Source organism: Protopterus annectens, chromosome 2.part1 (genome assembly GCF_019279795.1).
Source record: "Protopterus annectens isolate FY-2018-M chromosome 2.part1, PAN1.0, whole genome shotgun sequence".
Lineage (NCBI taxonomy): Eukaryota > Metazoa > Chordata > Ceratodontiformes > Protopteridae > Protopterus > Protopterus annectens.
Genome location: NC_056729.1, coordinates 1,796,322,987 through 1,796,340,011, shown reverse-complemented (window position 1 = coordinate 1,796,340,011; position 17,025 = coordinate 1,796,322,987). Strand labels below are relative to the sequence as shown.

Genomic DNA, 17,025 nt, shown 5'->3' with positions numbered 1-17,025 from the left:
TGGATTAGAGTGTTGTTTGGGCCACTAGAGAATATTGAGAGGTTTGAGCAATGCTGAAAAAAGAGAAGATGAAAACATGGATATCTAAATCAGAATATGTGAATGTGAAATAAAATGCAGCAAGTGGTGACACTGAAATGCAAAGGGGAACTAAAGGGTCAGTCATGTATTCCAGATTAGATTATGAATAAAGGACCGATCTATACTCAGCATAAAAGAAACAATGCAAATAACACGAGTAACGTGTCCAGAGAAGAACTTTAGACTTTCTGTGCTCTGTAGCACTAGCTTAGCAAATAACACGAGTAAAGTGTCCAGAGAAGAACATTAGACTTTCTGTGCTCTGTAGCACTAGCTTAGCAAATAACACGAGTAAAGTGTCCAGAGAAGAACTTTAGCAAATAACACGAGTAAAGTGTCCAGAGAAGAACTTTAGACTTTCTATGCTCTGTAGCACTAGCTTAGCAGTTCAGATGGAAGACCCTACCAGAGAATTTTGGTGGTTATTGAAGCCTCAGAAATGGGGGGCATTACTAACTTGAAGGACAAGGAAAGGTATGGCAGGTGCAGGGGTACAGGCAGGATAAAAGCAGGTTAAGTCGAAAACTGTAGGAAAAGCAACCACTCATTACAAGAAAATAGGTAAAAAGTAACTACATCTGATGAGGAGTGGCAGAGGAGAGTAGGCCAGATGCTGAGGGTAACAGCTCATCCAAGTTTATTCTGCTTTCAGAAAACAGGAGTCAGTATTAACGGGATGTCTGTGGATGCGCATTACTGAAGCAACCCAGGTTAAATAACAAATAGAAAGCTGGTGGAACACCATGACGGCCAAAATACAAAGATAAACAAACTCCTCCTCCCAGGAATCTCTGCACAGAAATGGAAGAATGCATGTCAGCCCACATATGTTTCAGATCTCACCATTCAAAAACATGTCAGAACTGGTCTTCAGACTGAAGAATTCCCTTAATACTTCAGCTCTATGTAATGAAATGCTGCCCTTCATCAGAGAGCCAATTAAGAGGATTACGTGTCTTTTTTCTTGCAGAGTACCTACATACTACACATAGTAGCAAGCAAAATCAGTGCTTAAGTCTTACAAATGATCAGTAATCTGACATTTAAAATCAGCAGCAGGAAACTACCTGGCAACGATTACTCGTTAGCACAGATAAGATGCCAGGTGGTCGGTGCAGTGGTGCAGTGGTAGTGTTGCCGTCTCACAGCAGGAGGTTCTCAGGTTTGATTCTTGGCTGGGGTGCCTTCTGTCCAGAGTCTGCATGTCCTCCCTGCATTTGTGTGGGCTTCCTCCGGGTGCTCCGGTTTCCTCCCACATTAGATAAACATGTATCTGGAGCATTTCTCCCAGGGTTTCTCCTGAAAATTGTCTTTGTTCCAAGTTGGACTTTCCCAGTAAACAAATGTTAAATAAAATAAAAAAATAAGGTGGCCTGCCCATGTCAAAATCATGTTACTTCCACTACTATGATAGGTGGCCCGTTCTTGTCAAAATTATGTTACTTCCACTATTATGACAGGTGGCCTGCCCATGTCAAAATCATGTTACTTCCAGGTGACTTGTCCATATCAGACTATGGTTACTTCCACTACTGCTGTAACTGCTAAAACTGCACTAAGAGAAATGGTATGACAGTACATTACCTGGTCTCAGTCATGGCTTCAGAGTAGGATGCCCTGATCAACAAGGTACTAATATCTGCCAATGCCATAAGGAGATGCTCTCTTGTACTGGGTTGTCCATCAGCACGTCGCCAGGCAGACTAGAATTGGGGAAAGAATGCACACATAATTACATTAAACTGACAATTCTCTATTAGGTCGTTTAAGAAAGACATTTCAAAGCATTTTTTTTTCACATTCCCTGATGAAACCAATTTCCAGTCTTAAGGTTCCAAATCAAAGATAAAAAAAATATTCCAAGTATAGCTGCAAATCCTTGTCTCTTTTAACAGTTACATTTTTTTGTTCACTCATATTTTTACTTTCTTGTTTCTGGATCATTCATAAAACAAAATAAGCTAAAAACTGCATGCTCAGCTATGGAAAAGCATGACACATCAAAATATGTAGCATATTTAAATATGTGCAAATTACACAAATAAATGTCCGTTAAATTACTCTTTTAAGAATCCGAAAACTTTACAACTGATCTTAGTATGTACTCATTTAGCTGAATATGTTGGCTTATGAATATCCAAAAAAAAAAATAAAAACTAATTGGCTCTGTAGTGGAGCAGGACAGAACCCTGACTGCAACCTACTCAACCTAGGACTATTTAGCAGTCCTGGGCTAGAAGGGTAAATGAAAGGGGAAAAGACAGAGTGTTTTCATTGTATTAGGGTGGGACAGGCACATATCCAGTTACATATGCTCTTTCTAAACTGCTTTCAGGAGACTAGGCAGCTAAATAAGTATTTACCTCATGAGGGTTGGGGTGTCTGTTGCATCATTCAGGCAAACAAGGGGCAGTCCTGTATAATGTCTGTTGCACCTCCACAGCACTATTAAAGGAAAATACCTACACCCCCCCCACTAATAACAGCACCACTTCCAGTGCCTAGATCCCTCCATTAATGATAGCATCACTCCCAGTGCCTAGACTCACCTACTAATAGCACCAGTCCAAGTGTCTAGACCCTCCCATTAATGACAGCACCACTTCCAGTGCCTAGAACCCCCAGTAATGACACCACCCCTTCCACTGGTCATTCCATAGGGAAGGACAGTCAAAGAAGTGATACTCAGGTGTGGGTCGGAGCAAAAACAGACAAACTTTAAGTGTCGGCTTTCACAGGAAAAAGTACAGGCACCTGCCATTAGGGCTCAACATAATTTCCACATAGTGACTTCAAAACACAGCTTCCTTAACAAGACAAAGGCTAGCCTGGCAACTCACAATGTTGTATCCACCCCCATCCACATTCTCATCAGAAATAAATGTTAAGTGTGAAAAAAAAGTTTGTGTGTGTGTGTGTGTGTGTGTGTGTGTGTGTGTGTGTGTGTGTGTGTGTGTGTGTATGTTTTCAATATTATTAACTGTTCACTAAAAGAACTACTCTTATCTTCTTACAACAGATCAGACCCAGTCTCTTTCAGAACTCTGGAACCACAACAATGCTGCAGTTTCAGATATATCTGCCATAACAATAGCGTGTGACAAATAAGCATTCTGTAGAAATCCTGAAGGCACTATAATGAATTGTTAATCAGTTTGCTCTGCTATATTATCTCTCAGATCTTCAGCAGCCTAATGCAGATGATGGCCAAGAAATGACTTGGTGATATTCCTAGTGGAAAGGCAAAGACTAAATATGTACCCTGAACAATCACTACATTTACTACTAACGCACAAAAAAATTAAAAAGGTTATATTCCAAATTGCTCATAACTGATGAATGAAAAACCTTTGGAGATGTTTTCAAAGTGAAACAAAATGCAGTGACATTATTTTACAAGGTACATTCCCATGCATTGTTCAGCCTGTTTGTTTGTTTACTTTTCAGGGACCAATCACATTCTTCAATGTCATTATGGGAAGAGTTCATAGACCTAGCAAAGATCTTCCAAATGGTTCAAGCACAATGATGGATACCGTACTCACCCAGGACTAGTCATTCCTGAATCACTTCATCTACCTCCATTATAAAATAATCATAGGTCTAAAATGAAAAGTTACATTTCCTTTTTTCTGAAAAAAAATCATAAGCAGTGTCATGCTGAATGTGAAATCTCTGAAGGGAAGTGATATTACAAACAATGACTGTCCATAAAATTCACTTTTTAGGTACTTTTTACCCCCCCTTCTCTGTCAGTCCTCAACCTCACTTCACGGCCAGTTAGCCCATACATTCCCCATCATCAGGATTAGGACTGGTTGGGAAGGTTCCACCATTCAGATGGCCATTTGGGGGTGGTCCAATGTTTTCTTCTTTTGGTTCCCCTATCCTTATTGCATGTGCTAAAGCAAGGTACAGGGAGGGGTGTGTTATGGGATGACAGCAGAGGCTGTTCCTTCACTTCCGCAAGGGGCATTCCCTCCAAACACTCCTACCCAACTCCCAAGGCACGTGTGATGAGCTTTCTGGTATCTGCTATGAAGTTAGTAATGTCCAATGTGACCCCGAGTTTGAGCAACTCCCACCCAGGGAAACAGTGTATGTCACACCTCTTCATTTCTCCCTGTCATTGCCTGGTTCCTTTATTGCAAGGGTGGTAGTCAAAGCCTAACTGTCTGGAACATGACCAGAAATCCATCCGTTGTGCCAGTGAGTCAGGCAAAACAACACATCTTTGGCTCATTTCAAAATAGCCCAAACCTTAGCATCAATAAGAAAGGAGAGTACTTTGTTATATTTAATCCAAGACTATATCTTCAGAGCAAGTCAAGCCAGTGGCATATACCATGTGTTTCAACAGACCTTCTGTTAGATGAAAACAAAACATACTGATGAATTACGGATTGCTAATTCTCATTAATCTGCTCACCTTTGAAGGAGCAAAGACATGGACGAATGATACATGCAGAAGGGAAGGGAGCCAAATACCTTCACAACAGGTAACTTTTTAAACACTTTTATTAAATTACTTAAGACGTATGCAGAAATACATCAATAGAAATGAAAACAAACAATATTAATATTTTTTTTCATTTACATACATTATACATTGCATAAATGTTTTCTTTCTTTATGACAGCTGTCAGTCAGTCCAACATTACTCACTATTCTGTAAGTATTGTGCTCACAAATTCTATGTAAATCTATGTAATTTGATACTTCCCTTTTCAAAGGATCTCACTTCAATTTCTTTTATCTCTTTTACAATATTCATTTCTTTAAATATAGGCAGCTGGTTTAAATTTTGATTTCTATTTTCTAGTAATTGTTTTTTGTCAGCAAAAAGAATCAAACTTATAAGGGCCTTACTGTGTCTAGGAAATTTAGACCACGTGTCCCAGCTCACAAGAACCATTTCCTTATTTACAGCCATTTGCTCCCCCAATATTTTCCGTAAAATGTCTGCTAACTCATTACAGTCCTCAAAAAACATGTTTCCACTTACCTCTTTCTTCTCCATCACACCTCCAAAATGTGCTACCTGAGGAAAAATTATGTGAAGTCTGCTTGGGGCATACAAATACTTACACAAACTCTTCCCAAGAATTTCTGGACTTTGTTGCATACTTGGATGATTTTCCAGTTCCTCTTCCTAATCCTTTCTATCTTCAACTTATTGATTCTTATAGTTAGTATGCAATACTTTACATGCCTTGTCAATTAACCTTTTTAACAGCAGCTTCTGTTCTAGATTCAACAAAAAAAAACTCTACTAAAGCAGGTCTTTCACTCCCCTATCCCTTTCTCACTGACTATGCACTGATATCAATCCCTGGAAGAAAGTGCAGTCTGTAACCTGCATTTCAAACTTCATTTTGGCCTCATCCCATGTTACTACCTTTATCTCTCTAGTTATTTGTCCCTAATACATTGGCTCATTTGCCAGTTTTTCTCCAGAATATTCCAGCCTCTTCTTGCTTACTTTCTGTAGCCCTTCTTGCAGTCATCCCTATTGGCAAAATCTCCTTTCTTCATTCCTGTGTTGACTTACTTCTTAGAATACTTTCTGCAACTTTGTGAGTATAATATTCTGTATGGTTGTTGTTATTTGCATGAAGAAAACACATCCAAAATCCTACTCTCTCCTTATTTCTTGAACTCCCACCCTTTTTATCATCACCTCTTTCCACTCTGAATTATAACCTTCTGCTTGTGTTATGTAGATGAGCCTTAACTGCATAGCTCTAAAATATCCCTTCAAATCACGTAATCCTAAACCACCTTATTCTATTGGAAGATTCAGCTTACCCAACTTTATTCTTGCCTTCCTCCCCTCCCAGATAAATTCCTTCAACTCTTTATTAGTCATTGTCCACACCTTCTCCTCTGTTTGCTAAAATTATGCCTGACCTGCACATAAAATTAACGGGACTAAAAACATTTTCAGTGCTTGCATCTTACTATCCCTTTCCATAAATAAGAACTTTTATTTTCTCAGTTGTTGTAATATAGTTTAATAAGTCTCTTCCCACATATCCTCAGCTGCCATAACTAAAGCCTTTAAATCCATGCTTCGTCTTACAAAGTCCCTATAAATACAGGTGTTGCTGAACCAGTGTGTGTGTGTGTGTGTGTGTGTGTGTGTGTGTGTGTGTGCGCATAATTTATGACTGCAGGCTTTGTTTTGGTGTACATTCATTTGACCGGCCGGTGGATGGCCAACCGGAAAACATGCGAAAGTAGTGCAGCAGGTTCTCATAATTGCGAACCGGAAATATGTGAAACACACAATATCCCCCCCTTTTTGACCCATGGCAGCTCTTGTTTAGGTGGTAGAGCAGTCGGAAATGTCGCATTCTCTGTTTTGTATGACATTACGACTGTTCGCCACTTTGAAAACTGACATTCTGGTACGGAAAATCTAATGTTTGGAGATCGTTTCATCGAGTAAATGAATGTACACCCTTTGTTTTACCTTCATTAATTTTTATATCCCAAAAAGATCTGACACTGTCTCAAAATATACCAAAACACCAAGATGCCCTTTTCTAGATTTAACAAGTACAAAATAATATCATCTGCAAATAAAGCCAGATTTTCTTGTTTACCATATCAATTATATCCTTGTTTTTTGACAATAGCGCTAAATATAAAGCAAATAACAAAGGGGAAAGAGAACACTCATTCCTGTTTCCTCTGTTTAAATACAACATATCGGAGAAGAACACTCCCACTTTAATTCTTGCTTCTGATCCTTCATACATTCTCCTAATTAAACGTATTGCTGTATCTTGGAATGCAAATGTTTCCACTGCCCTAGTCACAAAATTCTAGCTTACTCTGCTGAATTCTTTCTCTGAATCAAGACCCACCAAAAATAGTAGCATTTTATAGTAGTATTTTCTTACATTCTGCTTCATCATTGTTCTGTTAATGTTGTCAAATGGTTGCCTTCCTACACAAAACCACAGTGATCCAAATTTGCTAATTTTTGGCAATGCCTTTGCTATTCTTTTAGCTAGTATAAATATGAAACTCTGTAATCATCAAACTGAAATGGGTCTATATGAAGCTGTATATTAAGGACCTCTACCCTCCATGGGTAATACAACCATCACAGATTTTTTTTCCAAGATGATGGTGCTTTCCTTCCTTTTAAAATACTATTAAACAAAATCTTCTTCATCTTTATCACTTTCTTCTCTCCTAACTTCCCAATTTCCACAAGAATACTATCCCTTTTTGGAGATTTCCCTGCAGATTGATTATATGTCATCATTTTTATCTTATCTACACCTATTTTAACTATTAGCTGTTGAGCCTCATCTTCCTATAATCTTGAAATAATTAAGTTTACCATAAATATTTCCTTTTGTGCTCTTTCTTGATTTCCACATTCCTCTGCTTTATACCAATTTTCGTAGAATTTCTGATATATCTCTGCTACTTATATAAAATCTTTGGTTATCTTTCTTGTCAAAGGCCTCCTACATCTGGTTACAGTTCTTTCTACTTTGTGTTGCCTAATTCATTGTGCTAAATGTTTTTGTGTTCTACAGTTATTATCAAAAAACAGCTGCTTAACAGCAATCTTTTTAAACTCATCCATATTATCCAAATACTGCCTTACTTTCTCTTTAGCACTCTGCAGTTGTTCCACATCTTGTTTGTTGAGATTCCTTTTTTTTTTTCAGCAATAATTTATCCTTTGTCACCCCCTTAATATAATTCCTACTATAGGTTCATAAGCTAATAGGTAAATACTAGGCTAGCTGCCCTTGCAGGCCATTTTAATCCTAGCCAGTTGCCTTTTTTGTGCTCAAACTAACCTATCCCATTTGGTTATAGAATGGCCTTACACATCCCCATGGTTGACAATTATATATTATCCCTGATAAGAATAACTGGGATCATACCATAGATAATTTGAGGGGACTCATGCATGACACAAAGCATTTACTACTTCTTAATCATATGTCTATTTTTTTTATTTTTACCACATTTTTAAATTCCATTTTCATTTTATCTCACTCCCTTCTCTAATAACTCGTTCATCTCTTTCTAATGGTTAGGAAGTTTTTATCTGTGCAAGTTTTCCATTAAATGAACATGTTCCTGTGAGATATAATTTCTACCCAGTTTAGCCCAGTCACTGTACTTTGGGGAATAATAGGTAAATTCTGTTTGAGTTCCTTCTACTGAATTCACATCTTCCATACCAAATATTTTGATAAAGTTCATCAGGAATCTATCCTCTTTTGTTATATTTCCCTTTTACGTCCACCTGACACTTCCTTATTATTGCAAATCAAGTTCCATTCCCTACCAGTAAGAAATATTCCCTACTTAAAGCTGATTATTTCTCGCAAAATGTTCTTAAGCTCCATAATAACAGTTTTTGATGGAATATAAACATATGCTGTCATCATCTGCTTCCCTTGCCAATAGCCCCTTACAACCACAAATTTATCACTAATGTTTTTTTTTCCTCTTTTATCACAATTGGTGCCCCTCTAGCAAATTGTCTTTTCCTCTGTCCAAGATATTCTGATGAATACCCATCCTGAACTTTTTGCTTGTCAAAATGACATGCCTATTTATTTCCAAATGCATCTCCCAAAGCTATGCTTCTTGTACTCTGCATTTCTTAATATAATTTAATGCTGTTTTCATTTGTCTTTAGCTGCAGAGACATTTACATTCAAAGATAATATGGATAGAGTGGCCATTATGATAAAAAGCTACAGTTCCCACCTAGTATACATGGCATTTTTTTTTTAATTTGTACTTCCAAGATGTGCCTTATATGCATACTCTGATGCTTGGCAGGCTGGTCTTTTATACGGTTGCTTTTTATATCAGCTCCATTTGAACATACATAATATTTTAAATGACTTTTTGCTGTAAAGAAAACTGAAAGAAAAAACTAAATGCATTTTCAGAACACACCCATCACCTACTAACTTAGAATACATACACATAACTATGTACATTTTCAGCAAATGAAGTTTAACCCTCCAGATAGGAACAGTTGCCCCAAACTGACTGCTGCACCCACAAGTATTACCTAATGCAAACTAAAGGTTATCTATGCTAAAGTGTAAGTTGCAGCCTGTGTTTCCACTTACACCAACTGTTGTCTGGTCTTTTCTTATCTTTATTCTTCTCCCAGATGTGAAAAACAGCTTGCATGCTTTCAAAAAACATTAACTTTTGGCTATATGAAAATAAATAAAGCTAAACTGTGCACTGTTCTATTAAATGCATCAACCTATTAAGGTTTCTGGGAAGGCTACTATCTCTTATTTACTTCCCATAATTTGAAACTTTATTTTTCACTGAATTGCTTGCTATAGTATCTTTGACTTTTAAATTTCTCTCAGTAAATAATGTTCAGAGCACTCAGAACGAATTCCTTTGATCTGCAGACAGCTCCTCTCCATGTAAAAGTAGTCAGCAATGAAAAAAAGTCTAATAACTTTGCAGGTGCATGGAGGAATCTTTTTAATCTCACCCAGAACACAATGTACAGAATTCCCCTGGCCAACCGTCTTTAGCTGCAGGCATCCTGTCTTCAACTAAGGACATGTTGTAATGGGCAAAAGAAGCTAGTATCTTTGCAGATGCAAGAAACTTAGCATTTTTCATGCCTTTCATCATTTTGTTTTATTTTTCAAGCCTATTTGCTTATAAAAAAACTTTAGTTATAGCTTAAGCTATGGACATTACTCTAGACAGCCATACTTGTAAAAAAAAGGAATTATTATCTTAATTCTGAATATTATCAGTACATTTTACTCCCCACCCCAACAACCCAAGATCACAGCATTACACTAACTTACATTTGCTTTAGTCCAGCCTTTTCATATCTTGTTTTAGTGTAAAGCCTATATGGCTTACAACTTAGAAACACTGCCTGTTTACTTTAATACCATTAACATATACAACAATCACTGAAAAGATACCTCCATACTCATTTAAAATACCATCCTAACTGCACATTATACAACATTGCTTTATAATATAGCATGCAGTTTATATCATAAACTTTTTATACAAATAATAAGAACAAAAACTGTTTTACATGTAGTTTCTTCTTTTTTCTTTTAATTTCATTTCTAAACATTACAAAATTGGGTATATGCTTTACAGTACTTTCACCAGTTTAATAAAGTTAATGGTCTTTCTCAGCCAATTTTCTTGCTAAGTCATAATTTAAACATGTAACTGCTGATTTACAGTTTCCCATTTATGCATTAATTACAGTGTTGCTAGTCCTTTTTCTGCTCATCTCCCAATTACAGACTCTGGTTAAGTCCAATGTACTCCTGATACTTCTAGTCAACCCTTGTGTTTTTTTGTGTCACTCAAACAACTCCTTTGGAACACTGGAAAAACACTGGCAAAGTCTCTCTATGAACTTTATTGTCAAAAGAATGAGAAGCAGAGTCCCTTCTGCTTAATGGCTCACATTTTGCTGAATTAACTTTTTTTACTTTCTTCTTAGCTTGTTCTGCATCCAGAAATGTCTTTCGTCCTCCAGGAAAAATATTCTGAAGACAGCTGGGCTAAGCACCTTGAATCTCAGACCTGCCTCTTGACATTCACTGATTGCTGATATAAATTTGTTTCTCTTCTGCCTAGTATATATAATCATTTTCTACAAACACTCTGCTGTCTCCAATTTCTAATATTTTTCCTTTCTTCTGCAGTTTTGTCTGGATTAACTCTTTCTGCTAGTATGAGTGCATCTTCACTAATATAGGTCTTGCCTGTTTTCTCATGGCCAAGTTTGGAGGATACACTTGACATACCATTTTAATTAACAAATCCTGCTGTGGAAGACCAGTCCAGTTGTTTATTTCTGATTTCATAAAATTATTGCAATCTGTTCCTTCCAGTTTCTCAGGTACAGCAGAAAATCTCAGGTTTTCTCTGTGTGCTCTGCCTTTTAAATGCACTATTTAGTTTTTGAAACAACTCTTCAAGAGAAGCATCATACTCTTCAAGAATTGCTTTCATTTCAATATATGCTTTTTGCAGTTTTATCAGTTTATCTGAATTGCCAGTTAAAGCTTCTATTTTCCAGGCTTTGAATTTAAATATTCATTGAATGTTTTAATTATTTTACTCACACCTGAGTATATTTTATTTATTTTTTCTTCTAAATTACTGGAAGACATACCTTGGACCAAAGCTGAAATTTGAACTGCTTTTTGCTGAGCAGCTGCAGAATTCTTCCCAGTGTTTTCTCTTCACTCTTTCTCATTGATTTTTTTCGGGTTCTCAACATTTCTTCTTTGATGGCATCCAGCCAGAACTATCCAGTAAATGATTATTTTCCAAGTTGATAATTTCACTGGCCCTTTTTCCCTCAGTTTCTGTTTTCACATTGGGAGATCTGAAATTAAGCTGTTGATCAGTGTGTAGCCATCTTGGACGTCCCCTCTGTACTCCCAGTGTAAGACTGGATGACTCAAGAGATCTGCCTGTGATGGACAGGGTGTCAATAGGTTCCAGCCAGCCACTGCAAGATACTTTGCTGTCAACCATTTGGTATTTAAAGCATTGTTAGTTGATGATAAGGTCACCAGCTGAAGGGTATAGGAAAAAGCAAACACTAGACTCACTTTGACTACATTTCTGCCTGAACCTGACTTTCAGGTGCCTGTACTTGCATAAATGCTCTGACAAGCCCTAAGAAGGGCCATACTGCATGTCTTCAAGCATACAGCTCTTGGTTTGCACTATCTCTGAGAAATGGACTAGCAACTTTTGCTTCTTTTCATATTCAGTAGCTAGAACTAATATCTGGCACTTGTACTAGCTGCTAATGTAATGTTTTTTCATGAGATGGTACATGTAATGCCTGCACAGATCCTGACTGGTCATGTGACAGCCATATAAACACTCGTTTTACCATATAGGCATGCACGCACAGGATTTTTATGACAATCTCAAGGATCAAAATATTGCTTAAGCATCAAAAAGGAATTTGCAGGGTCCAGTGACAGGCTTACTTATACAGCTGACACATTACACAATGTGCATTGTCTGAACATGCAGACATCCTAAAACATGTTTATTTTTTGCATGGAAAAAAGTAACAAATTCCAACTGACAGAGACATCATACCCAACCAAGCACAGGTTAAGAAAATCCTTGATGTTACATCAAGAAGTTTGACAATAAAACAAACAGGAGAAAAGAATAATGTAGCATTTCTGCTTACAACACTAATAAAATCTCAGCTGCAGAAATGTTCAAAAATGACAGTGTCTGCTTTAGGTAATCCATTTTGTAACTGTTGATTAAATTAACAAACTTGATGGATGGTTGTTAATTACTTAAAGCAAGGACAAGACTAAAACTAAAGTTCTCGATCAAATATAAACAACAAGCGATAAAATGTACCAGAATCATAGCACAATATCTCACCTCTCTGAATGGCACAACAAAAGTTGTAGGTATATCAATAGCAGGTTTGATTTCAGAAAAGTGTTCCAGAGAGATACCATTGCCCTGAAGAACCACAACAGGGTGAGCATACAGAGGCAGAGAACCAGGATAGCTTCTGTAAGTCACAGTGAACTGAAGTTCACCACCATAAGATGTAACCTGGAAAAAATCAAAGTGTGTCAGTATTTTGGTAATAAACATTTAAGGCAGCAGAACCAGTATTACTCAATATTTACAGTTATGAAGGAACTTGAAGTGGTATTACTGGTATGTCATCGCAACTAGAAGTCAGACTTATGTATCTGCCTCATCTGAATGAGCTTTCAATGGCAACTAACTTTGACTATACTCAGTTAATACTACATTGCTAAGGAAGTGACTCTTTATAAGAAATGTCAACTACATCTTGTACATTCTTGTTTCAGTGGTGATCGATAAAGATAGTTCAATGAATGGGAAAAAATGGGCCACAGTACTATGAAAACTCCCCATCACTCCTGTTTTGGAGAACTTCTGTGGAATCTTTCACATCTACCTTAGCTGCTACCATAACATAGGAACATAGGAAAATCACATGAACCATAAGATATCTAACCATACACACCTTTAAGTAAACTTAAAAAGTTCTTACCACCCTTTGCAAACACTTGATAACCTCCAAAATCAAAATGGGCCATGCATGACACCCCTGGTATATATTTGTTTCTTCCCATCCAGTCATCAACACTATTCTTAAAGGTAGAAAAAGCAGTAATTTGCTTGACCTGTAGTGGTAACTTACTCCATAGGCTAGGTTAATATGTTGAGTTAGGGAACTTATCTCTTCAACTAGTCTTGTTAATTTGCTGTAGATTTAAGTCCTTAGTGCGGATGGTTGTAGAGCCGCCGGGTTTGTAAATAAATAGGAGGTCACATAGGACCGTGTCTTTCATGACTCAAAATGTGAGACACAGGTCACCTTGCAGCTACCTGTAGTCTACTGAGTATAGAAAGTGTCATTCATGCTGCTCTGTCAAAGACGTGGAAGAACTTAAGAACATAAACATTCTTGGTTAGAAATCTTTTGAGCCTTTCCAGTTGAGCAAAATACTTGGATTTGTACACACATGGCATATTTAGTGATGGGATCCGGTGCATTCAGGGTGGACGGATCTGATAAAGGGAAGAGTACAGTGGTAGGATTACTTCCTTGGATATTCCTTTGGAAATTAACTGGAAAAGATAGAAGGATTTCTTGGCTGTGGTGAAAACATGATGATCAACTTAGAGAAAGCTATCCATGTAAGCACCTAGGTCTCTAATGACGGCATCTTTCTAAAGAGGAGTATCATTTATAACACGTGAAATAGGAACAACTTTTCTATAAAATGCTACTAAGCTGCACTTTTACTTCATTTAGTTTGAATGTACTATGTTTGTGCCCATAACTGATCTATGTGGCACCCTACTAGTTACAAACTTACATTCAGAGAGGGAACCAACAACTTTCAGAACTTGTGATCTGTTGGATAGACAATTTGGAATCCAGAAGAAAATGTAAGGGTTTGCATTAATCTTGTCCAATTTTTCAATAATACCAGCATAAGGGATACTGTCAAAAGCCTTAGCCAGGTTGAGATAAACAGTGTGCAGAGAACGTCCACTGCCCACAGCCCCTGTAACCTTTTTTACTAGGTTCAGGAGACAGGACCTACCATTCACAAAACCAAACTGATAGGGATCTAGCTCACTTAAGTTTCCTATGTCTGCATAAACATGTTTTACTATGATACATTCAAGGGTTTGCATATTACACTGGTGAGGCTGACGGGTCAATAATTATCTGGGTCTTTTGGGTGACCACCCTTGTTAGGGGAGTGACAGTGGATGGTCTTCAGGAATAAGGAACAAACAATGTAGACAGGCTGAACTTCAACAGGTGCTCAACACTGATAAGGTGCAGTAGAGCCTCAGGTAGTGCATACTCAGCACTGATAAGGTGCAACAGAGCCTCAGGTAATGCATACTCAGCACTGATAAGGTGCAATAAAGCTTCGGGTATGGCATACTCAACATGGATAATGTGCAGTAAACCCTCAGGTAGAGCATACTCAACACTGATAAAATGCAATAAAGCCTCAGGTAGTGCATACTCAACACTGATAAGGTGCAATAAAGCCTCAGGTAGTGCATACTCAACACTGATAAGATGCAATAAAGCCTCAGGTAGTGCATACTCAACACTGATAAGATGCAATAAAGCCTCAGGTAGTGCATACTCAACACTGATAAGATGCAGTAAAGCCTCAGGTAGTGCATACTCAACACTGATAAGATGCAATAGAGCCTCAGGTAGTGCATACTCAACACTGATAAGGTGCAATAGAGCCTCAGGTAGTGCATACCCATCACTGATAAGATGCATTAATGCTTCAAGTAGTGCATACTCAACACTGATAAGGTGCAATAGAACCTCAGGTAGCACATACCCAACACTGATAAGGTGCAATAAAGCCTCAGGTAATGCATACTCAACACTGATAAGGTGCAATAAAGCCTCAGATAGTGCATACTCAACACTGACAAGGTGCAATAAAGCCTCAGATAGTGCATACTCTACACTGATAAGATGCAATAAAGACTCAGATAGTGCATACGCAACACTGATAAGGTGGAATAAAGCCTCAGATAGTGCATATGTAACACTGATAAGGTGCAATAAAGCCTTAGGTAGTGCATACTCATCACTGATAAGAATGCACCCTGGTATGTTGTATGGTCTCATGAAAGTATTATTTTTAGCCTTTGATAGGAATTCTAAGACCTGTTCCATTGTGACTACAGGGAAAACTAATTTCTCAGGGATAGTGGGAGCAACAATATGGGTAGGAGGGGTAAAGTTAGCACTAAATCTGAAGACAGATTTGATGTAAGCCCCATTAGGCCTGTAGTTCTTTTAAAGGTGATGGGCAGATATATATAGCTGGGGCACGAGAAAACTCCCTCTGCTTTTTGACAAGTGTCATAGGATTTTTACATCAATCTGCACTACCATCAACTTGAGCAGATAGGTCGAGATTTTATGTCTCATCCAAAGCACAGCAGTGCTGCCCCCCATCTTGCAATGAAGTGTCACATCTAGAAACATGAGCCTAAGCTCACAATGTGGAAACAGAAGCCACAGTCCTTTGACCTTTCATCATCAAAGGTGAGTGTGTTACCTGCCGAGCCATTAACAACAAAATGGAAATGGGAAGAAACATCTTATTCAAGTGAGATGAGATTTAAATGCTCTGGGTGATTGTATGGACTGGGTAACAGCAGGGGTGGTACAGTAAAGTTCAAATTACTGGAAAGTTGCACTCACTGTTCCGATGTTAAGGATAAAACTTTGCCTACAGACAGGGTAAGCAACTGTCTTCATATTTTATAAGTGTAAGCCACTTAAGATGTTGTGTGCCCACCCCATGATTGCTGACCATCAAGCATCCCTCTTCAGCCCAGTCCATTCATTTTCCTGTCCTGGGTATTTCACAGCGAGAGTGATAGTGGGCCTGGGAGCTGTTATGCAGACAGCTATGGCAGCGTTTGTATCCTTGGTGGGATCCCAGCAACTGGGAATTTGCTTTAGTCATTTGTTTTCGTCCTAGCAATGGCTCTGATGTGCACCAACATCACCACAGTGGCATTCTATTGTCTCCCCCTACATGCATGTCCATCAGGGTTACTGCCACCATCTTGGGAATACCACGTACATATCCCCCTGCCTAGCCACAAATAGGGTGGGGCAAATGAAGTGTCTGCCTCAGACACAAGCTTTCAGGAAAGCATTATCATCAGGTGTCAATGATGTGAGAGTGCAGTACTGGCACTGAAGTATGGAATTGCAGTTATACTGCAGCTTCATAAATTAACAACAATACTGCATTTGTGGACATGTGTGAAGCTCTCATAGTAACTACAGCAAGCTGCTTGCTACAATTACAATGAGGTCATTTTTTAGTCATTTGTCAAATATGTCCCAAGGGATGTAAAACTTTAGGAGGTAGTGACAGGCAACAAAGTTTGGAAAGTTAAGAAGAAAGTGTGGTAGAATTAGGTTGGATGAGAGCAAGAGTACTTTCATTACGAAGTAAGGTGCGAGTGCAGTGAGGTTTTAAACAAGGAGAGACTGCTGGTGGTGGTGCGGATGGGAGAAGGGAGAGAGTTCCAGAGGCATGCAAGAGATCAACTGATTCCCAGCAGGATCTGTTGGTTTATGCAATTTAAATAGGTTTTGGGAACTGGAGTCTACCTGGTTTATGCATTTCAAAGGTATTTGCTAGGAAGGCTTTTGCACAAAGCAACTCTAAACAGACTGCAGATAAATTGTGAATGTTTTTTACCACTTGATTAAGATTTGTACTACTATTCATAAATTACTGCCCAAAGCTACGTCTTCCGTTACAGTGAGCCTTGTGATCAGAGCTAAATGAACAACGAACATGAGGTGTATTTAGACGAAAA

General features: G+C 38.1%; 1 protein-coding gene across 11 annotated transcripts in view; it reads right to left on the bottom strand.

Annotated features, from left to right (window-relative positions):
• HSPG2 (heparan sulfate proteoglycan 2) overlaps positions 1 to 17,025 on the bottom strand; it is a 2,126,006-nt gene that overhangs the window by 1,202,195 nt on the left and 906,786 nt on the right. For all 11 annotated transcript variants that reach the window (XM_044063227.1, XM_044063230.1, XM_044063231.1 and 8 more), the window contains 2 exons: positions 12,520 to 12,699; positions 1,666 to 1,784 (listed from right to left, as the gene is read on the bottom strand). In XM_044063227.1, coding sequence (XP_043919162.1) covers positions 1,666 to 1,784; positions 12,520 to 12,699 — 299 coding nt within the window. The remainder of the gene's footprint in view (positions 1 to 1,665; positions 1,785 to 12,519; positions 12,700 to 17,025) is intronic.